The following is a 23,344-nucleotide window of genomic DNA, read 5'->3' on the forward strand; positions in this document are numbered from 1 at the left end:
GGAAAGAAATAGCAAGATTCACTGAGAATGTAACATGAGGATAAGAATGCAAAGGAATGGATTGAAAGGAGTTAAAAGACATGGCCACAGATGTGACAGTGCCCTACAAAAGATCCAAATAAAAATGGGATGTGTGTTTGTGCGAAGAGAAAATGCACTGAAATTTATCATGTCTGGAAAATGGGAAGGCTGATGGGACACAAAGTTTTGGAGTAACATTATAACCATGACACTGAAGAAAAGAATTAGGAAAGTCAAAAGAAATCCATAGGAGAGAGGTGTCAGAGACACATTATGAAGAATGGATTTGTATATACAGCATGTTTACTATGGATTTTTTCTTTTTACCTTGTATCCTGTACCAAGTCCAGGATCACACACAGCTGCAGAGACAAGTTTCACAAGCAAGTCCTGTACTTCTCCCATGCTGTCCCCTATGTTGAGCAGACCCTCTTGAAGAACACTCAGGGAGGGAACATCTATGGCCACATCAAAGCCAAGAACTTTACCGAAGTTACGCAGGAACTGCACTACCATGAGACAATCAGAAAACGTGCTTCCATCAAGAACAAGGCCTGGGATGCGAGGCAGCTCTGGGAAAGGCTGGAAAGCAAAGAAAAAAAGTGAAAGATTCAGTAGCATATTTCAAAAGAAATTCTTTTTATAACAGCTGGGACAATTGATTGACACTTCCTTCTGACCTACAGCATGACAATGCTGGAAGGTACAGGCAACCTTCCTTCCAAGAGGTACCCTGCACCCCTTGCCCATTCAGTGCTGAAACACATTTTAATGTTCACAAATTATAGAAGGCAAGAGATTAAGAAATACTTCCTTTTTGGCCAGGAGACACTGTAAAGATCTATTCTGAGCCAAATTACTTTAAAAGGTAGTGTAAAATTATTTAAGGAAAAAAGGGAAGGAATTTCTGTGGAAAAGACTTTGAACCCAACCTTCGTCACGTCCTTACGGAAAAAACTAAGAAGCTGGAAGACTGGGAGAGTAATTCTTTTTGAGCAACAGCTTGTAAGAGTTCTCTAGATAACTATATAGTGCCTGTGTACTGAGACATGATGCACATTCCTGGTGTAAAAATAACTTGAGTAAAGGATTTTTAAAAAGCAATCATGCTTTTAGGAAGCAGGCCTCTTTTAAACAAAAAGCTTTTACATAAACATATGCTACTGTGTAGTGTTCTAGTATCTTGTATTTGTATATATTTCAAATAGCTCTCTAATTACCTCAACTAAAACTTGAATGCTTTGAGTGTGACTGCAAGAAGAAAGTTATTGACAGAATCATAAAATACACAAATAAGAAGCAAGAAAGCAAGTCTATGTTGCTGTGATTACCTTCTGGTCTGCTAAGCACATATCTTCATTAGGCTTCTTTAGCTCCTTTGCCATTTCTAATTCCAATCTTCGCTGTTCCAGTTTACGTTCCTTATTTAATCTTTTTTCATCTCGTTTCTCTTGCTTTAGCCGCTCTTTTTCCTGAAGATAATTAAAAGGGAAAAAAATAAACCCCACATATTAAACTTACAAAGGAACAATCTAAGAATTTGAAGAGCACTAGTTCTGTAACCTTAAGAATCGCCACATCAATTAAGGAACCTGCATTAAAGTAAAGGGGAGGGGAAAACTAGAACAAAATCACTGAATTTGTAAAGTAATCTAAGATTCACTTTTTTCTCTCCTGTCCACGGAGACACAGGTTCCAAGTATGTTTGCAAAGAAAAACTCTTTGAAGTACCATTTAAGAAAGATGACTGAGTGAAAATATGGCAAAGAATTGCCATGCAAGGCACCTGATTTTAAAGGCTCTGCTTACACCCCAGTATTGTTAATCTGCACCTGCTACAGCAGAGACCACTCAAGAAACCTCTCTGAACAATACATGGCTGAAAAAGTCCCATAATACATAAACTAGATATGAATGCCTTATAAAATACAACCAATCTTTTCAAACACAGGTAGCTTCTGGCCTTGAATTACCATACACTTTGCATGCAACCTAAAACTGAACATTTTGTCCTTCATGTCTTATATGCACAACAAGAACACATGCATCATCAAGTGAGAAGTCAAGCATCTGCTGTCTCTTCAACACCCTCCACAGTGGAGTCACACCAATACTACACCAACTCTGTAACGTGCCAAGACTATGAACCTAGAGCTCCCATGGCCTTTCCCATCCCCGGTGCCAGGGTTTCTGCTGCCAATCCACTTTCCTGATGACACAACTGCCCACACACCTCTGTGCAACCAGTATCGCGTGTGAAATGTATGGAATCTGCCACACATCAGCACCACCTGTTCAGAGCACAGAACTGTGTGTGTGTGTGTGTGTGTGTGTGTGTGTGTGTGTGTGTGTGTGTGCCTCCACTCAAGAACCTGATACAATACAAAATTGAAGATGCTGCATGTGCTTTTCACCTGTAGACACAGAAGGGCTAAAGAACCAAGCTAAGATGCCTCCCATTACTCAGAACCACTCCCTACTCTTCTGTTAAAGAGGTCACTCTAGTCTCTTCCATCTACTACCACCATATTTGAAACAATGAGAGTATGGGACAATACTAAGCCAGGGCTCAGCTGCATTTGTAGGTCAGTATTAACCACTGACTTCTCTGTAGAGTTCTGGCAGGCCCTATGACTTTTTATTCTTCCTTTTGATTCTACATGGAGTATTAGACCACGAGTGACACCTGTGGATGACCACTGTGAGTGCACAGAGATCATGACTTCTACTACTACATCTTCAGCGGATAGCAAGATCGAATTTCATATTACACACAAAGAACATATTTGGACCAGTAAATTTACACTGGCAGAAAAAAATGCACTGACATTCAGAACTACCCATCTGCCCACCTGCTTGCTACTCTACAGCTGTGCAAGCACTCTCTGTACTGCCAACGCAGGCCCTCTTAATCTACCCTGAGTTCATAAGAGACATCCTGTATTGAAAAATCACAATACACTAAAGCAGCACACAAAATCACTGACTTGATGCTCTCTGATTTGCTCCTGGAAAATGGTTTATTGCCTTTTATCTTAGACTATGTCAATGTCCCAACGTCAACTGCATTGCTTACAACTTGTTTTTGCCAGTTTGAAATGCTCTACAACAGAAGAAAACCAGAGATGTATATATGGATATTTATGTGTCCACACAGTAATTTATAGTTATGATTAAAAATGAAAACTTTAGGCTGCACTACGTTTCATAAATCTATTTAAACATCTACTGGTTGAAATAAACACTGTTCTAATCTGTTAAAGTAAGAATATAATTAGAGCACTGGATCAGACTAAATGACCACTTAGCCTGGTATCCTGATTTCCAACAGTGGAATGGGTGCTTGGGGTACCATCTTCCTCTATTTCCTGGTAATGAAGTATTATTCAGTTTTTCTTGGGTTTGGTCAGTCGCTTTTATTGAAATTTGCAAAAACATCCTAGAGAGCAGTTTTAACAATTTCTTTAACAACTACTTGCTATAATGATGGCTATCTTATTTCAATATCTTCATTATCTGCACTTTATTCACAAAAGTTTCAGGATATGAACTTAAAAAAAAAAGTCCCAGGATACAGAAATACATAAATGTAAAACAAGTAATTGTGGGTTTCTTGTCTTTTACTTCTGCTTCTTCTCAAAAACATCCAGAACTCTCAAAACTGGGCAATCTGTGCCAATGTTCAACCATCTCTCTCCAAGTAAAAAAGTTTTTTAAAGTTTGAACAGAATTTCCTGTATTTCAATTTGTGCCTAATGTTTCTTGTCCTACTGCTGCAATGTACACAAAATCAAATTATACATAACGTAAAAGGATATTGCTCTTCTACAGATGACTGCAAAACAAAACTATGAAAACTTCAAACTTTCAGAGTTAATACTCACTTCTGCTTTTTTACGTGCTTCCATGGCTTTCATAAGCATCATATGTTGTCTTCTCCGTTCTCGTTCCTATTGAAGCGGGTAATATTAGAACAAAACTAAACAGCATTTTCAAATCAGTAAAAAAGCGGAGTAACAAATTTAGCATTAATAGACAAGTCACATTAAATACTAAATATAGGACAAGAATGGCCAAGTCTGTGCATGTTTTAGTTCAGGTTTAGAAAGCAAATACAAGAACAATCAAAAGCAAAAAGGTAAAGCAATGAACATGGAGACAGTGTAAATAAGAAGCATACAGATTTACTTATGGTCAGTTGTGATGCTCCTTCATAAGCTGGCAGAACAAAAAGCATAATGGTTGGCTGAAACAGGTCAGTTACCTTACATCTGCTATGACGGAACTTGCAATTTACTTCCTCAATAGCCAATTCAGCAGAAATTTTAAACTGGTCTTTTTCAAACATTGCAAGTATTAACATTTTTCTAACTAAGCAACAAATTAACATGATTAATTTTATCAGCTCTAGATCAGTTTTAGTCAAGCCAGCAGTGGTGCATATACATATGCAACAACACTTGCATTTACTGATGCCTGTCCCTTAGTAAATTATGTCAGCAGCTTCAAATGCATTAAGGAGCAGTATTCTAAGGCACTAAGTACAGGGGATTTTCCTTCAGCTTAACAGCTCAAGAGCAAATCTTGGCCCCAGTAAAGGCTATAGGAATTTTATCATCTAATTTGGTGAGGCTAGGATTACATTCTAATATTTCATTGTAGATTTATAACATTATGTATTTACCACCAACTGAAAGCTACTTCCTCAGTATCTTACAAGGGGAAGACATCACCCTGATTTCTAAAACAGGTTAATTCAAATTGCATTTAAAATGTCTGGATTCATTCCCAGTGAATGGGACAAGGCTTGCAAAAATCATCCAAGTGACCATCCTAGGGATTTTGCATCAATCCCTGATTTTATATACTAGCCAAATTTTTACTGGGACATCAGTAACATAGATCCCTGGTTAAAAACCACATTTAGTTATTGCCACATTCAATTTATACACATGTTCAAGACATGGTCTTTTTCCCTTAACAGACAAGACAAGCAGATGTATGCAATGCACTGTGCTGTAAAGCCATGCAGCAGTATGTAATATGACAGCAGCCAGTGCTACATTTTATGCATTGCTATGACAACCATATCACAACCAAATCACAATGCGGTGTTAGATGTACAAAAATAAACATACCCATACCATATCTAGTCTATGCCTCTCCAACTCCTGGTAGAAAGAGTTGGCACAACATTATGAAACAGAAATCACAAAGTCATAAAACCACTTTATAATCCCCCAAAAGACCCCAATACCAAAGCAAAGCAAAAAATTGTAAGGCAAAAGAAAATCTGTGCAGGAATCAAACCCAGAAGTTTAAGAAGGGCATATTTTGAGGACTCTACCCCCCCCCATACAACTGAAAGTAGTAGCTGACAATTGGCATTCTGTCTGTTTGGTCAACCAAACTTAAACCAACCTGGTGCTTCAGAAGAACGGCCTGCTGCCTTCTCATCTCTTTCTCCTTCAACAGAAGAACAGAAGTGTATTTTTTTAAAACATCAATCAAAATTTACTTACCAAATTGCACAGTTCTGCCACACTAAAACAGCACATCTGACTTAAATTCTAACTTACGGAGAAGTATACACAGCATACATGACAGTAAGTCTGGTGAGTTGGGAGTTCCGTGTTAGAACACACCTAGAATGCCGAAGCAGCAATAGCACTTACATACACACACACAGACACTGTATTTTCCAGTAATTGTAAAAGAGTTCTGTAGTTTTGCATGCATTACAGCCTAGAAAAGATTATGCTCGCCAAGAAAAACCATCATTTTTCAATACAGTGTGCTTAAAAGAATACTGTGAATTATGTTCCTGCAGAACATTTTGTTATGTAAACCATGGTAATGGCATACAAAGTACTGTCTCTGTATATCTGTGTGTGTATGCCACACATACACAAACTCCTCTGCATATGCTTCATGGCTTTTTATAACAATACATACATGTCATTATTTGCTGTCTCTATGTACAGTTTCATTATCAATGAACAGCCTCCCAAATCTATTGCTTTTATACATCCACATACATTATGTTCAATAACACAGTTCTTGTTTTTGGAGCTCCTCTAAACCAACCTTTATTCGTTTTTCCGCTTCCAATAATTTGGCATTTGCTGCTTCTTCCTTCTTTTTCTTTTTTGCCTGTGCATGCAAAACAGGTCACACAACAACACAATCACAACTTGAAAATAATCTGACTAGAAGCAAAGTTATGTATCTTTAGAACTTAAGAACATCATCACTTATTGCGTACATTGCAAGAAATCTCTGATGCAGCTTTCACGATCAATCAATTCACATTTCAGTTACTTTAAAAAAAATTCAACCAGAATTTCAAACAAAAAATTTCAACCAAAATTTCCCACTCAAAACTGTTTCACCTGGCTATTTTAAGAAAGCAGGTACACACAGAAATGGCAAAGATATTACTATTAATTTTTATGTCAATGGAGACCTGAAAATTAGCAATCTATCTTTGCTACTACACTAGCAAACCTGTAGAGTATACTCTAATACAGCCATAGTATTTTTAAACCCACTGCATTTCACCCAGAGCATACCCACAGCATTGTATTGTTTTAATATCCTACTACTGCAAACTTTTTCTCTAACTAAGGAATTGTTCAGCTGTTAACTTATGTACACACAAGACTATTCTGATAGAAAATCGTGAGCCCAAGTGTGAATACTCGTAAGATTATGGATCACAGTTTATGTTGACCTTTTAAGAAAAATAATTTAAGACACATCTTAGACCTGGCCTTCGGAAGTAAGGTCATTAGAGCTGCTATATTTAGTTACGCTTCTAACTACATGTGTGACTACCAAAATACATTTTAAAACGGCAATGGAAAAATTACACTTGAGCCATTATTTTTACCTCCAATATTTGCTGAGCTCGAAGTTCTTTCTCCATTCTAATTTGCTGAATTCGCTTAATTTTTTCCTACAAGGGTAAGAAAGTTACTTCTTTAAAAAATACATATAAAGGAAATTATACTTTTTTTAAAAATATACATACTTTTACATACTATACTTTACATACTATACTTTTTTATACATTTACTTTTACATTTTAAAAATGACAAAGTTTATACACACTTTTTTGTTATTGACTTTCAGACATTTTATTCAACTGTTCCCATATGTTTAGAAATTTTACTAGTATTAGATGTCTGGTATAAACCTGAAGGAAACCACATCTAGTTATGCATGGGTGCTCATGTTTAAGCTGTCAACGTTTTCATTATTTTTTTAACACCTTCAAGAGGACCAGATTAATGACCAAGTAAGGAAACTAGAGTATCCCAATTCCAGCTGACAATGGTGAAGCTACTTAAGAATGAACAAAAGGGTGAGCTATGCCATGAAATACATGATGTTTTGAAGTGATCTCTCTGACCAAGAAATAGCAAGGTCTGTCCAAGCACTGAGGCTGTTTGTGCCTCAGTTCTTACAGCCTCTTTCAGGCCATTATGGTCCCACGGGCAGCACAGTGAGCTGAGCTCAGCAAAACCCAAAGCCCATGCTCTGTCAGCCAGGAACACTCACGCACATGCAACCTGGCTAACATGCTCAGCTAAGTACACTGCAGTTGCTCCATATATTTAAAGCACTCAGGTAATTGATGCTAATTTTGGAAGCTTTAATATGCAGTTTAGTGATGGAATTGTATATGTGCTGCAACAAAAGAAGTAACTGGAACAGGAACCATGGGTACTACAACATATTTAAGCATGTTTCATCATGGTGAAAAGAAAACGATCAAGTTATGCACTCCACAGATGGATGCTGGGCAACCATATTCTAATACATCCTTCTTCATAAACTAGTTCCTAAAATCTGAACCAAGTCCTATTACATTGATTGAGAAATGCAATCATTGCAAACACTGGAATAATTTCACACTACCTGTGTTGCATAGGTTTGTCTGTTAAATTAGCTATTAAAAATTCATTAGCACATTATTTGAGATTATCTCAAAAGAGCTGACTGAGCCACAGTGACTAGAAAGTACCATTTTGAAGAAAAGTGCAGCCATCCAGCTGGACTTCCTGTAAAGTTTTAATAGCAAGACCCAGAACATGGAATAGCCCTGCAAGCTGGGGGAAGCCTAGACCAGAAGCTTGAAAAGGAGCTCAATGAGCTTCTCTGGAACAGCAGATACTTTCCCAACAGTGAGGGTAAAGCCCATCTGTACAGAATACATTGTTTTCTTGTGAGCTGGCCTGACACTCTGAGAACATGTATTGGTTTTCCTGTAAGTGGCATGGGTGATGTGGGAAGAAGACAGAGATGCTGCTTGCGAGTGTAGAGAGAAAATTCATGTGGGCAAAGCTCAGTTGAAGTTGAAGCTGCCAGAATTGTGGGGGACAACAGAAAAAAGTTTTTTCAAATACATTAATGACAATCCTGCTTGTGTTTATAAATTGGGAAATGAGGGGCTGAAGAGCAGCTGCAGGAAGGGATCTGGGAGTCCTGGTTGATGGCAAGTGTGGTGTCAGTCAGCAGTGCCCTGGCACCCAGGAGGGACATCTTTGCCCTGGAGGGCATCAAGCCCAGCTTTGCTGGCCAGAAAGGAAGGGGTGTGTCCCACTCTGCTCTGCACTGGGGTGGCCTCACCTTGAGTCCTGGGGAGAGCTTTGGGCACCCCAATATAAAAAGGACAGTAAACCATTAGAGGCTATCCAAAAAAGGCCGTGAGGATTGGGAATGGGACTGGAAAGGAAGCCTTAAGAGGAGCGACTGAGGGACTTGGTTTGTTCAGCCTGAAAGAGACTGAAGGGAAGCTCATTGTGGTGTTCAGCATACTCTGGAGGGGCAGCTCTGATCTCTGCTCTCTGTGACCAGTGACAGGACTCGAGGGAACTACTGGAGCCGAGTCAGGAGGTTTAGGCTAGGTATCAGAATAAAGGTTGACCAACCCAGAGGGTGGTCAGGCACTGGGCAGTCTCTCCAGAGCAGTGGTCGCAGCTCAAAGGCTGCCAGAGCCCCAGGAGCATTTGGGTAATGATCCCAGGCAGCGGGATCATTTTTCCAAGTGTTGGGATGCTGAGATCATATACAGACATTGAGGGGATGTAGCATGTCCAGAGCAGAAGGGCAAGAGAGCTGTGGAAGGGGCTGGAGCACCAAGAACAGCTGAGGGAGCTGGGAAAGGGGCTCAGCTCACAAAAAAGGAGGCTCAGGGGGGCCCTTCTTGCTTTCTCCAACTCCCTGACAGGTGGGTGCAGCCAAGTGAGGGTCAGGCTCTGCTCCCTGGAACAGGGCACAGGACAAGAGGAAATGGCCTCACATTGTACCAAGGGAGGTTTAACTTGGATATTAGGCAACATTTCTTCATGGAAAGGGTTGTCTAGCTCTGTCACAGGCTGCCCAGGGCAGCAGTGGAGTCACTGTCCCTAGAGGAATTTGAAAGATGTGTTGATGTGGCACGTGGGGACATGGGTTAATGGTGGATTTAATGAAGTTTAGAATTTTAATATATTTACAATTTCAATACAGTAATTTTAATACACTCTGTGCGCTTTAAAACTAGATTTAAAACATACACTTTGTAATCAGCATACTTAGTAATTTACTAAATATCTGAAATTATTGAGTGATAATGAAAACATCATTTAAAGAGCTTATTTAACAATTGCATAATTTACCTGTTGCTTCATTATCTTTATCTGCTCCTTTTGCTTTCGCTTTTCTTCAGCTGCCATAATAGCTAACAAACAAAAGCAAACAATATCAGCAGAACACAGCAAGACAGGTAATTTTTCATAAACACTTTTTAAAATAATCCCCTAACATGCACAACCTTGCACAAGTAATACTTACCTTGCTGTTTTTTTGCTTCTTTGGCAGCTCGTGCTTGTTCCTGCTTCTGAAGCTTTCTCAGTAGCTTTATTTGTGCTGCTTGCCTAGCTATTTCTGTTACAAAAAGAAAATATTAAGTTCATAAAAACAGTGCTGTCCAACAATAAAGACACAGTTCATGTTCCAAACATTTGTATGTTGTAAAGACAGAGCAAACAGAGGATTTGTTTTGCACACACTGGCATCTACAACATTTTTCTATGAACTACCATCAATGGCACATCATGTATCAGTAACCATGTGAACAGTGCCAATGAACATGGATACTTTCTATATAAAACAAATACTGGTTTTGGAGGAAAAAAATTATTTAAGTGACAGAATCATACCAATAATGCTGGTTCATTTTAAAACCATTTTCCTCTTTCTTCTAAAGCAGAAAACATTTGTTTCAAAACTACTAAATCAACATTTTATTCAGAAAGCATGGAATTAATTTTCCTTACAAGTCACCTCATGTAATTATCTAATAATTTCTTGACAATGAAGCAAGAACACACTCACTTGGGTCACATGCCTCTTTCCTGTGTCTACCCAAAGTCAGCCATTCTTATGCTAATAAGTAACCTCCTGAAGCATTCCACTACCCTGCCATAGCATTTCTGAAATTTGAATTAACTGTTTATGGACACACTCATAGAAGACAAGGATGAAGAAGACAGGATCCTCCCTGTACGAAGGATTTTCTGGAGCTTGAATTTAGCTTCCCTTTCAAAGGACTGAGGTCCAGGACCTGCATGCTTGAACTCCCCAAAACACTGTCAACCTCTTGTGCAGTAACTACAGAGTAAGCTTTTAGACACGTCTTTACATATGCACTTCCTTCTTTAAAACCTATACTGATAAACCATTTACTGGTTAATCAAAAAGTCTTCAATAACAGCTTGTAACAAATACCCAAAATAAAATGCTGTATACCAATATCCTAGTGAGACAAATCACTCTCCTATAGGAAAAATATTAACTCTTTATATATTGATACCCTCTCTTTGTGAAAATATTAACACAGTTCTTACCTTGAGCTTGGAGCTTTCTCAAAAGCTTTGTGTCAGCATTGTCCAGAAATTCACCGCTTCCAACATTGGGAGGTCGGCCTTTGCGGCGCCGGGACCTTGACTCCTCTCTGGAGTGCTGCCTGTCTGGGTTGGGGGGTCGGCCTCTACGCCCTTCCATGGCTCTGATACGGGGAATGACCTCCTCCTCTTTCAGAAGACACCACTGCACACCCTTTTAATTGACACATTTCACAAAGAGGTATTACAAACACAGATTAAAATAACCCGAAATCTAAGGTGAGTTGTAGACATTAAATATGCAAGTGCTGTGATGCATTATTTGGGCAGGACAATTTCTTGATGATGCACAGAAGCTATCTATTGAGAGACTATCACTAAGAACTTCTGTAAATTCCACCACTAAGAAAGATTTTTAAGACTATTCAAACATATACAAAGTTTTTACCTAGTAGATATGCCATTACTGTGTTATTTTTAATTATTTCTCATTAAATCAAATTGTTCAACCCTTTCTAAAGGGCAAAACAGATTTTTCCTAATTATGTAAACTCAACAACTTCTGCTTTCATATAATATTATGAATAATATTCTGCTTTCATATAATCCACTGTTCAACATGAATGAAAAAATGTGTCAAGCTATGAGGTGCTGTTTTCCAACAGAGCGTGTTTACAGAAATTCTGGCATACATAACAAGCAAAGGCAGTAATGTATTTTCAAATATTGCTTTTGAGTGTTGTAGAGCTCAACAACTGAGCTGAAAAAACAGAGATACATTTTAATCATCCAGTTTTAGTTAGTACAACTGAGTTCTCCCCTCATTCGCTGCAAAACAGTTTCTGCATCAGCTTGAATCAATGAAAAGTAACTTCTAAGCATCCACATATCTAAAGCTACATGAACTATATTGTCTAACCAAACAAAGCATGCACGGCAGTATTTTGAGGCATCACGAAAGCAGATTCTAAAATACTTTCTTAATAAAAATATCCAAGTTAATCCTCACAAAGGAATGGCTTTATTTAACTGGCCACTAAAACTAGAGTTTATTGTGTCTACTGAGCAGAAAATACGTACCGTCTAGGTAAGCCTGTTTAATTGAACACCAGTATTTCAAAATTTTAACTTCTTTTACCATTTCCCCAAGTTTTTGACAAATGTAGCGAAAATCTGCAAGCTAAGCATCCTTTAGGACTTCTTTATAACTTGCCTTAAAAAGGCAAGGTCTGTAAAAAATTTTGAAAATGTCTGCTTAAAGCAAGAAGAAAAGTTGGTATTTAATGAGTTTTTTAAGTTACCAGTTCAGAAGAAATATATTTAGAGTGCTTTAGTTTTCACACTTATATTTACATACACCCTAAAATCCAATTTACTGTACCACAACATAAATGATTTCTGCTTTTTCTTTTAATTTGTCTTTTAATTATTTCTGTTCATTCTTCACAATTACAAAGGTTTTGCATAACTTCAGCAAAAGAAATGGCAGTTTGTTAATGAGACATTCATATTTCAAAGGAGTTATCAGTATCTGCAAAGATACTTATCTAAAGTTTGAATCATTCCCAGTTAAGACCATCCCCAAAGTACAAGTCACATTTGGTTTGCACACATTCCAAAGCACTTTGTTATTAATTATGTTCTGAAAATGCATTGTTCAGAACCAAGACCACATCATTAATGTGTACCACATCATCATGCACCACCCCTAAGTACTTTAACCCAAAATATTCACCTCTACCACTTGACTAGAAGTTAATTCTCTTACTATCTTGAAGAGAACTACTTAAGTGGAACTTTTATTTCTCTGCCTAGTACTTGAATTGCAGTTTATCACAGGTTCAGTTTATTGAGGTAGATTTAATACTTGTACTTATGAGCTACACCAACTTCCAACCTAGAAAACCTAATCTCATAAAATGTACATGCCAAGGGAGGCAAAACAGAAATCAAAAAAGAGAAGGAGAAGCAGCCATAGTTCAAAAAGTACCTTAGAATGGCAATGGAGATTGCTCTTGCCCTGTATTTGTATTTTCTGCAGTTAATGATACTAACAATAATTAATATGCATCACAAAAAAGTAAGAGGTCTACCAGATCGTTAGTACCAGAGACCATGTTGGTTATTACATTCTCCTAATGCCACCTGAAAGAGAAACTAGAGGCCATCAAATGAAGTGAGCAATGGTTCAGTAAGCAAAAGGAGCAGGCGCTTCAAGGGATGGGAGAAGACAGTTTAATGCCCTGCCAAAGGCCACTGCGGATGCACAAGTTTTCACAAGTTTAAGAGAGGACAAGACAAAAAGAGTCCAGAGCAAAGCCATAAAGGGTTAAGCAAAAGTTGATTGACCATCTATATTTTGTGCTCAAACAATTTTTAAAATCTAACCCAGAATACATTTCTATTAAAAGAATGTACAGTCAGAATGTTCTATTTTAAAAAATGTACAAAAACTCTGGGGTTTTGACATTTCAAAGATAAATTAGGGGTTGTGCCCTAACATAGGAGAATCACAGGCTTCCATAAAATTGAAGCTTTGCTACTCACATATTAGAGAAAAAATGGGAATAACACTGTGAAATGCACTGTGGTGCATTGTTCAAACTAATCAAAAGAATAACTTTATTCAATTTCTCACCTTCAAGCATCTACCCATGTACCACAATACTGTGCTGCCATCAGGACATTTGCCAAAAAGACACCAGACAAGTATGCATGAAAGCAGAATCAAGTTCAAATCCTGTTAATCAAGCTAACGAACAAAAACACAGGCACTTTGCAAGAAGCAAAAATCCACTTAAATTTCAGATTAGGTGTATGGGGAAAAGTTAACAACATTGCTTTCCAAACTGAATTGCAGAACTCAGAATAGGACAAAGACTCCCATATGTATTACTTAAATTTGTGAGGACCCATGTTTATTCCATCAGCCCAAATGACATTCATACCAATCTTTCTAAATCACAGCAATTTAAAGCTTCCAAGTCCAGTCACTGAATTTTCACATTTGCCAAACTTCAATCATTCTTCTAATCCTACTCCTTTGTGGCCCACTTCTGCCAGATATGCTTCTGTTACAGTATTCAAACACTGCTTGGAATAACCCATAATATTTGGTGGTTTGCATACCACAAGAGAGAAACACAGGCACTAACAGAAGCAGGAAATCCTCATACTTTTGCCTTGCTATAGGTAAATTTTTAATAATAGTGATTTAGCCTTAAGGTAATTTTTTTCACATCTTGTTTCATCTTAGAGCTGTGTGAAAATTAGCCCAGCACATGTTGCATGTCTCAAAAGATGACAGAAATGTATAACAAAGGAAGGGAAGAATAATCACTAAAGGCTATACAGAATAATTGAAATTACCACAGAAGCAGAAATAAAAACTTCTGGAATTACCTCTAGACATCCATGAGGATATGATTATCATGTATTATTTTGAATCTGGATGATTCAAAAACTTTGGTAAAGAGGGTGCAAGCTCTTTTTATAAAGTATCAGTACCACATACTGTTTCACTAGGCAACATTATCAGCCTGAGTGTAGCTTCATTGTTTTGTAACTCATCATTCACACATAAAATGTAAACACATCTTAGCACACTTGACAAAGCTGCCCTCAGTCTCTTTTTCTAATAAGAAAACTTCTCCTTTGTCTACCCAAGTCTCAGCGGAACCTATCAAAAACCACATCAGTACAAAGTTCATGATGATATGTACAGCAAACTAATGTTCACATTGCCAGTCTTGCCTGTAGAAATCTTCCCCTCACACTGCCTTCATCCTCAAGTTTTATAAATCACAGGGCAAACCGCAAATCAACTAAAGGGAGAAGACAGATATAACTAAAGAAGGGGACAAGACTAATGAAGTTATACAGGTAAGAGACAAAGAAAACAGAACAGGGCAAAAGAAGAGCTGATACCCTGCCATTACAGTACACCACAGTAAAACGAATTATTTCAGTCAAGACGTGCAGGTACATAATGAAGTTCATAACTACAGGAACTTGTAACTGTTGAAGACCAAACATGAAACAAGTTTAGCAATGTTTTAGCCTGTAAACCAAGAAGCACCACCTAGAAGTAGCTGCTTACCATGAATTCAGTCTTTAATGCTTTCATTAAAGACATTCAATTTCATTTCACACTAACATTACGTACTTCTACAAAGTTTACATCAGGCTTAACTCAAACCTGAACTCAAGACTGTTGAGAGCTAGGAACATGTTCAGAACACTTATACCTTAAAGAAGCAAATACCTTCACTGAGAAAAATAAAAAAAAAATTTAAAATTTTAGTTTTACTTATCCTGGTATGGTTTATCTACACACCGTCTAACAGTTATACCACTGTATGGCATAACTGGTATAGTTCTGCATCCCCCTCTGTAAAAGTGTCATGCTTTAGGATGCACAGAGTATTCTTGATACAGGAGACACTTGTACATGAATATGCAATTTACATATATATATAAACACACACATATACATATTATGAACACACTAACAAAGTGGGATTTAACATCTACACATAAATTACTATTGATACAAGGCTGTATACAATAAAAGAAGAAACTAAGTCTTAATTCAGAAATACCGGAATGCGAAGATAAAATATGCAGCTCTGAGTTTTCAAACTAGACCAAGCCAGGCTCAGAACTGATCATTAAAGCACCCTCTGGGCAAAGCCACTGAATGTGGTTCTCAACACAGCCCAGGATCAAGCTCTCCACGTCTCAATCTAACTGCTGTTAAGAATACGTGCAGCTTTTAGAAATATTTAGCTAAAAACAGGTAATGCTTCAGATCGTAGCAAAAATTACTTTACCTAAACTTAAGTTAATGCTCCTTGGATCAAAAACTTTACTTTTTAAAAAGTGGATACCTGCGGTCCATCTCTGGCTTCATAGAAGTCACCCACTCCTATTTTTGCACTGAAGCTGAAATTGTCCCTTGAGATATCCATTATTCCATTTCTGCTGAGATACTGAAAAAATCACATATTTTTCCACTTCAGCTTGTAAATAATTACAACCCAGCTTTGATGTACAGCTAACTTTGTGACTGTAATGTTTTGCATGGTCTGTCAAAGGGACACGCATTTATAAGACATAAATCAGTAACAGACTGAGTTACATTACACCTCACATCACAGAAAATAAGTACCTCTATTGGAGAGAAAAAAATTACATATTTTAATTGCAAGCATGCTTAGTAACATTAGAACACAGAAGTTAAAAAGTTAATGTACCTTTACTACTTCAGGATACTGTCTCAGCTTCTTTCCACAAGGTGCAAAATATGCTACTTCTCCTTGAAGACGACCACCAAAGTTTCTTATTCGGGTTTCTCTTTGCCAGCTAGAGTAATATGAAATAGTTGCATACAACAATACACTTTTTAAAAAACAAGTAATTTGTGTCAATTTAAGAATTCTACAAAAAAGGAAGAGGAAAATGTGACTAGAGTATCATAAATCAAACACACCAAACCAGAAAATTTTATCATGTAGATTGTCCAAACTAACTAAATATATGAGTTTCTTTATATCAAGTGACTTACATATTACCAGATTTTAAACAGCTTAGAACTATACTTTAGGGAGTTATTTGGAGTCTATGTCGGCTCAGATCATTAGGATTAATTTCCAAAGCAAAACAGCTAAGAGACGGGTCATGTTTGCAAAAGAGCAAATCTAATGCACAAAAATTAACATATGAAATACACTGACACTTTTTAAAGAGATTCACAGTCACTGGGAGTCAGAAATCTAAACTGTTGAAGCCCTCTCCTTAGTATTCAGCCTCAACATTTTTTAAACTCATTTCTTTACCAATGGATTTTTGAAGGCATTATGTCCCTCTAAGGATAGTCAGGTACATACATAACATACCCATAATCAAGAGGAACACGCAGCTCCCGTTCATCTGCTACTCTTCGTCTTTTTGAAATACCTAAAACAGAATCATTGATTAATACCTAACAGAGCTTACAAAAGAAAACATGTTCCTAAAATGTACTTTTTATGTTTCTATCCCCAAAACAAAAGAGAACTGTTTTTCCATTCTTGCCATTATGTACCTCAATTACCAGGAAAACTAATGGAAGTGTTCTTCTGAAATACATTTTCCTCTAAGTTCCTGTAACCTCATCCTCTGAAATTGTAAATACAAAACTTAACTATCCCATACCTATCTGCTTGTCCTGTTTAGTGTTCTCAAATATTGTTAGTTTAATTCCTTGCACGCCTGTTTTCTAGACAAGATATGTAAAATTTTTTTCAGTGAAGAAGATGCAAATAAAAACACACTTTACTTTAAAGATCCATATTCTAATAGGTTTAGTCTTCCTAGAGCACTGCCTATAGACTGCAGTCAAATGCCAAACGAAGAAAATTTTCAGAACTACTTTGGCTTTCCCCAGTTCAAACAGATGTTGTGTTTGGTGCTTGTCAAGCAACTGAATCAATAGTATCCCAGCACAACTGCCAAATGTGGGTTTTTTTTAGCGTGAAAGGCTTTCCTTAGGCCTCTCAGACAGCCACAGGACATGAACTATGCACACAGACCAACTTGTGGAAGATGCGCTTCTCAAAAAGGTCGTGTGGACCTTCTGTCAAGAATGCGCCACATCACTTCCCTGGGAAGAGCCGCGAGCGAGGGCCGGTGCCAGACTGAGCCCGGCGCCGGCTCCAGCCGCTCCCAGCCGGGCGCGCCACGCGGCAGCACAGCGCCGGCTGCCAAGGGAGCTGCCAGCCGCTCCTCCCAGGGCGTGTGAAGAGACCCCTAGAAAAAGCACCAAGGAAATGGCTGTGCTCAGATCCCACAATTTAGACACAGGTCTGCCCTCTTAACCTAACATGAATGACTACTGCATTATTTTGAATGGTCACAGTGCAGGGAAGGAGGCTGCTTTTCCAAATATAAGTGTACAAAGGCCAGTGCAAAACAGATACAGAGAAGAGACCACAAGACTCCTTCAGAGACTGACCAACTCTAGGCAAAAGTCTCACAAAAATATTTTTGTGGTATTGTGTTGATTCTTATTAGATGATTCTTAGGTGTAGTATTATTATACATAAAGCAAGGACATAAAATTTATTCTACCTCCTACTCCTGCAAATAGTAAAATCTGCTATCAGACTTTTCAAAACATCCCAAATCAACACAGATTCTTGAGAAAAACGTCATCTTTTTAATTTACCCATTTGGATTACTCCTAATCCACATGAAGTCTTTTATAAACTGTACAGTAAACAAGCCTGCTTCTGGGAAAAATATTAGGTAGATTACATTATACTTCTTCAAAGCTAATGCCCTTGTATGACATGGAATGAAGCTCCTATTCCACTGAATCCAAATATAAAAAACTATTCATAAACAGATGTCCCCATTTAAAAACAATCTGCTTACACCCATGTTAATAAACAGCAAGTCTCTAATTCAAAGTAGGAAATATGTGATTTAATTTCATTGTTACCATGCAAATAAGAAATGTGACTTTCAAAAATGCATTCTTTACTATAGCCATATTAATATCTACATCTTACAAACTGTCACCAAATGATGGATTATAAGAACTATATAATATCAGACAAATACTAAAGGTACTTTCCATGAACTTCTAAAAATAAAAATCCTTGTGCATAACCCATAAATTCCAATGAGAATTTTGAAATACTTATTAGAAAATTATGTTCTAACAAAATATGGTTACAAATTTTGTTAAGGGACAAAAACTGAAGATTCAGAACATAAACCAGAAAGTTCAGAAATCAGAAGAATAACTAGTTTAAAATAAAATGGAGAATTCCAAAGACTTAAAGAGTTTTATTGTAAAAAATATCAAATCTGGATATTTAATTCTATCTCCACTAAATAATTACACGAGTTAAAATGTCCTCGTCTAAGTGTAATGTTCTAGTCTGGAGAACTTGCAATTTGGCTGACAGATCTTAATGATTGCTGCAAACACCCATGGAAAGATCACAGAGTCACCCAACAGCCAAAGTCAGAAGGGACATCAAAAGACACCTGATCCAGCCTTCCTTGGGAAAGGAAGCTTTGCCAAGATTAACTTGCACCCTGACCAACTGGCATCTGAAAACCTCAAGTGAGGGTGACTCTGCCACATCCCTAGAGTGGCTGTTCAGTGAATCACTGTTCTGAGGGTAAAAACCAGCACCTGGACTATTTTTGCAACTACTTTGCACAACACATGGACCTTAGCTATCACATGGCAGTAGTAGAAGAGAAGACAGTGAGATACCACAGTGTGTACTTGGCGTGAGGGTGGAGGCTCCTGTCCCGAGGAACACTGCAGGCTGGGACTCAGGACACAAGGCAGCTGGTGTCGAGCTCGATGTCTTGGCTACTTGGAGATTAAGTGGGGCAGAATGAGCTGTAAGACCGATGGAAGAGCTCTTCACAGAGGATGAAGTTTTATTCAGTTTCAGCGGGGCCTTTTCTCCCTCAGTGTCAGTATCCGATTCATCTTGGTCTTTATCATCCTCATCATCTTCCTCCTCAGACCCTTCTGTATCTGACTCAGAATTACTGTCGGACTCTGTTTAAAGAAAGTGTGGCAAAAGGCACATTATGACTTGGAAACTATTAGCAAGTATGTTAAAGTCCTAATACTTGTGAAGTCTTTTATTATGCATGCTTTTTTAATAACATCCCTTGAGTGTAAACAGGAGGTTTTAATTAACTACCTAAGCTTTAAAGTTACTACAAATATGACAGTACTAAGTAATTCTGCACAATAATACACTGTTCTTTTGAATGGAAACAGATGAGTGACAGAAGCTGCAGTATCTCAAGACTGTTTACCCCAGAATGAGCTACAGCTAAATCTTCCCGTTAGACCGGCAGCGGAAGGGCATTTCACAGGCATGAAATTCATCATGAAGAGGAAGAAAACAACAGAACTGGATATGGGCTGAAAGGTGTCAGAATCAAAAGTATGGCAATCTGGGCAAAGGAAGAGTAAGAATTGAGGACAGCCAGGGTAAGGAACTGAAGGTGAGATACAATCCTCAGATAAGAAGATTAGTACAGGGTGTGTGGATGAGAGGGTGAAGAGAATGATGAAGGTGGAGGCTGGACACAAGGGATATCAGCACAAAAGACAAAGCAGTGACTGTAAATACACTCAACTCTCTAAAACAGGCCTTGTCATTCCAAATTGCATAGCCTGGTCTGCAGCCCTTAAAACTGTCCAATTACTTGCTCAAGGACTATTGTGCTCCTGAATGAGGTACAGAAACATGCTTTTCTTGCCACTCTTGACAAAGGCCCTAGTTTAGTCCCTCTCTGGCTAGGAAACCTGTTTTGCAGCTGGTCTCTGTCTGCCAGGATCATCAACCATCAATCAGCCTTAATGTCAATCCCTTCCTGAGCACTTGGTCACATCAAGCTGCAGGCTGGGTGACTAATGTGGAAGGCATGTCTCTGACAGCCTTTCCAAAAAACTAAGGAGCCACCTCCCCAGGACAGCTGACCAAGTATCTGAACACCCCAAACATGATTTTTGGACACGACACAATGGAGAATGGGGACATGTGCTAATTTCAACAATATGTGTAGGGCACTGTGGGGGCCATGCAGGCCCAGTATTTCCTGCCCCTATTTTAAAATATGGTGGGAAATGCATGTTTTCAAAATGCAAAAAAATTAAGTTTCTGCTTTTCCTATTTAAAAAGGTTAAACCACCTGATTGGCTATCATCAGAATCATCTTCTTCATCGTCCTCATCTTCATCTTCATCATCGTCGTCATCATCATTTGAGTCGTCAGAGTCTTTACTGCTGGGGGCATCTGAGTCTACCCCTCTGAACTGCTCCACCACCAGCTTTGCAGAATGAAGGCGGTGTTGTGGTTTTACTGCATTTACTGCATTATTGCTGACTGCTTTATCCTTTCCTGAACCAGGTAACACAGGAGAGGTAGAGGGCATAACAGCTGTACGGTTACCAGTTGGCTTTTTCCCACATGCACTCAAGTTTATTGGCAAAGAAAAGGGGGCACTGCTAGAAATGGCTACACTTTCATTGATCTTGGTCTGGGGTTTCGGTTTCGTAGTGAGTGCAAGAGGAGCCTCCTGGATGACGCTCTGAATAACTCCATTGGGTTGGTGATTACCTAAAAGTGCATTTGTCAGGAATGGGTTAGAATGGTTGTTTTCCAAGGATGTGAGTTTTTGATGAGCTGGTGAACTAGATGTTGGTTTGGGGCTTGACAAAGCTGCGATAACCTTCTTCAGGCTCTTTGACGATTCCTGTTTCTTTAGCTGTGCTGGGAATGTCTGCTTATATTGTTCCTAAAGAAATAAGAAGACAGAGGAATAAAATGTGGAAGTGTTTGTTTGGCTTTCTTTGGTATTCAGGCAGGTAAGCTCTAGGAAATTTTAAACATCTGCTGAGCCATTTTTAGAAAGCCAAAAGCAGATACTAGGTACATCAGAAGAGATGAGTAACTACCGGTTACACAAGTCTTACATGATTTTTTCACTGTAAATCAAGTAGAGGAAGACTAATTGAACTCAAGATGAAGTTGATTCAAATTACGCGGGGAAGTTTTCTCACTTGCTACAATGCTCTAGACAGAGACTTTCATAAAGGTATTAATCATTCTGAAGAAGGTCATTTTTAGAAAGATACTTACTAATCTTGTGTATCAGCACAGGAAAACCTCTTATAACTTAATTCAGTGTATAAAAATCCCATTAGTGTTAATAATTTGTTCACTTTAAAGCACAAGGTAAATAAAACACACTAATGGCCACAATACTAGAAAACCAACAGACGAGTCTTGGTATAGAAAAAAAATTTCTTTAAAAGAATGGGGGAAAAGGTATTACTCAGAAATGCTGTGATATGTTAACTGTTTAACTGAAAGAGTAGCACTTGAAATTATTCTTGTAAAACTTAGTAATAGCTCAGAAATGCATGTAAAGCTTACAGTGTCTTTAGTCTAAAGACTCTTCCAAAGAAAAAAACCCTCACATCATCTTCAAAAGAAAATACAATTAAAAGGAATACAGATAGTACGGTTTAAAAACAATTTTTAAAAATTAAGTGAAAGACAATACATACTTGGAAGTTACTAACATTTAAAACTGTATAAGAAATTATGAAGATCTCTGAAATAAATATTCACACAGTGTATACCTCCAGTAGAAGTTGTAAAGTAAAACTACTAAATGTGTGATCTATCACCAGCTAAAGACTCATATGTGAAAGCAGAAGCCTCTTTCAATAGCAAAGATGTATGTTATCATAATTATAATTTATTTAGCTACTCCTGGTAAGTAACAAGCTTATTTGAGTTCTATGTAATAACAAGAAATTGGAAAGGAAAAACAGTTTTTATCTTCTAGTCTAGCAATAAAAATCAAGGATTTTTCAGTTCCCACTGAGGGCCTGTGAGTTAGCTGTGAATCAGAATTGAGTTTACTACTCCTGAATACTACTAGTTTAAAACAAAATTTGAAAAAATAAAATAATAATAATAATGAGAGTTGCCTCTGTAAATGTATTTTTAATATACTTATTTTTGTATCCTGAGCCTCGATGTTTGTAAAATGACAGATTTTTATTCCCTTCTAATCCCCATTCAAATCTCACTAAACAGAAAATTCATCAGCAGTCACCTTAATTACTATTAAAAAATAAATAAACTGAGGATCTAAAAATTCTAGAAGCCACAGAACTGTTAAGACAGACATATAAACTCATTGTACAGTCCTGACCAGTAAAAAGGAAGATAAATTGAAGGGAAGGTGGGCAGGCCCTGGCACAGGGTGCCCAGAGCAGCTCCCTCCCCAGCGCCCCGTGCTCTGGATCCCTGGCAGTGCCCAGGGCCAGGCTGGACAGGGCTTGGAGCAGCCTGGGACAGTGGGAGGTGTCCCTGCCATGGCAGAGGTGGGACAGGGCAGAGCTTTAAGGCTCCTTCCAATCCAGGCCATTCTTTGATTCTAAAAAAAACTACTGAAATGGCCATACTGAGTTTCTACAGCTATCAGTGCATAAATACCTGTCTTTAAAGAGCAAACAAAACTCAACATTACAATGAGCACGTTTGGTTTTTTTAAATGGGTTTCAGCTTCTTTGTTTAAAATCATGGTTACAATAGGTGATTTCAATTACTTGGACTTGAAACTATCTAACTTGAAAGAAAGTGAAGTCATGCTTACATACTAGATACGTGAAGTATTAAATAAGCATTTTCACTGAACCTAGAAGCATAGGAAAAATATCCAGGCCACACAATTTACTTATTTTGATATTTACAATTTTCTTATTTTGATATTGATTTCAGGTGCACATTGTTCTTAAGAGATGCATGACCCACACAATCTAGTTCATTTATACCATTCAGAAATCCAGATCAACTCTAAAAACACAAACTCCCATGATTATGAAAAT

At 37.9% G+C, this 23,344-nt stretch overlaps 1 protein-coding gene across 13 annotated transcripts in view; it reads right to left on the reverse strand.

Moving 5' to 3' along the window:
* BAZ2B (bromodomain adjacent to zinc finger domain 2B) overlaps positions 1–23,344 on the reverse strand; it is a 58,007-nt gene that overhangs the window by 24,005 nt on the left and 10,658 nt on the right. For 3 of the 13 annotated variants that reach the window (XM_031063709.1, XM_031063716.1, XM_031063707.1), the window contains exons 6-20: positions 20,631–21,237; positions 19,186–19,482; positions 16,811–16,871; positions 16,169–16,277; positions 15,803–15,904; positions 10,917–11,127; positions 9,862–9,954; positions 9,687–9,748; positions 6,914–6,979; positions 6,109–6,174; positions 5,443–5,487; positions 5,160–5,192; positions 3,906–3,971; positions 1,353–1,493; positions 349–603 (exon numbers count right to left, since the gene is read on the reverse strand). In XM_031063709.1, the coding sequence (XP_030919569.1) occupies positions 349–603; positions 1,353–1,493; positions 3,906–3,971; positions 5,160–5,192; positions 5,443–5,487; positions 6,109–6,174; positions 6,914–6,979; positions 9,687–9,748; positions 9,862–9,954; positions 10,917–11,127; positions 15,803–15,904; positions 16,169–16,277; positions 16,811–16,871; positions 19,186–19,482; positions 20,631–21,237 (2,214 nt within the window). The remainder of the gene's footprint in view (positions 1–348; positions 604–1,352; positions 1,494–3,905; positions 3,972–5,159; positions 5,193–5,442; positions 5,488–6,108; positions 6,175–6,913; positions 6,980–9,686; positions 9,749–9,861; positions 9,955–10,916; positions 11,128–15,802; positions 15,905–16,168; positions 16,278–16,810; positions 16,872–19,185; positions 19,483–20,630; positions 21,238–23,344) is intronic. The other 10 variants (XM_031063711.1, XM_031063710.1, XM_031063718.1 and 7 more) reach the window with 7 other exon arrangements.

Source organism: Geospiza fortis, unplaced genomic scaffold (genome assembly GCF_000277835.1).
Source record: "Geospiza fortis unplaced genomic scaffold, GeoFor_1.0 scaffold193, whole genome shotgun sequence".
NCBI lineage: Eukaryota > Metazoa > Chordata > Aves > Passeriformes > Thraupidae > Geospiza > Geospiza fortis.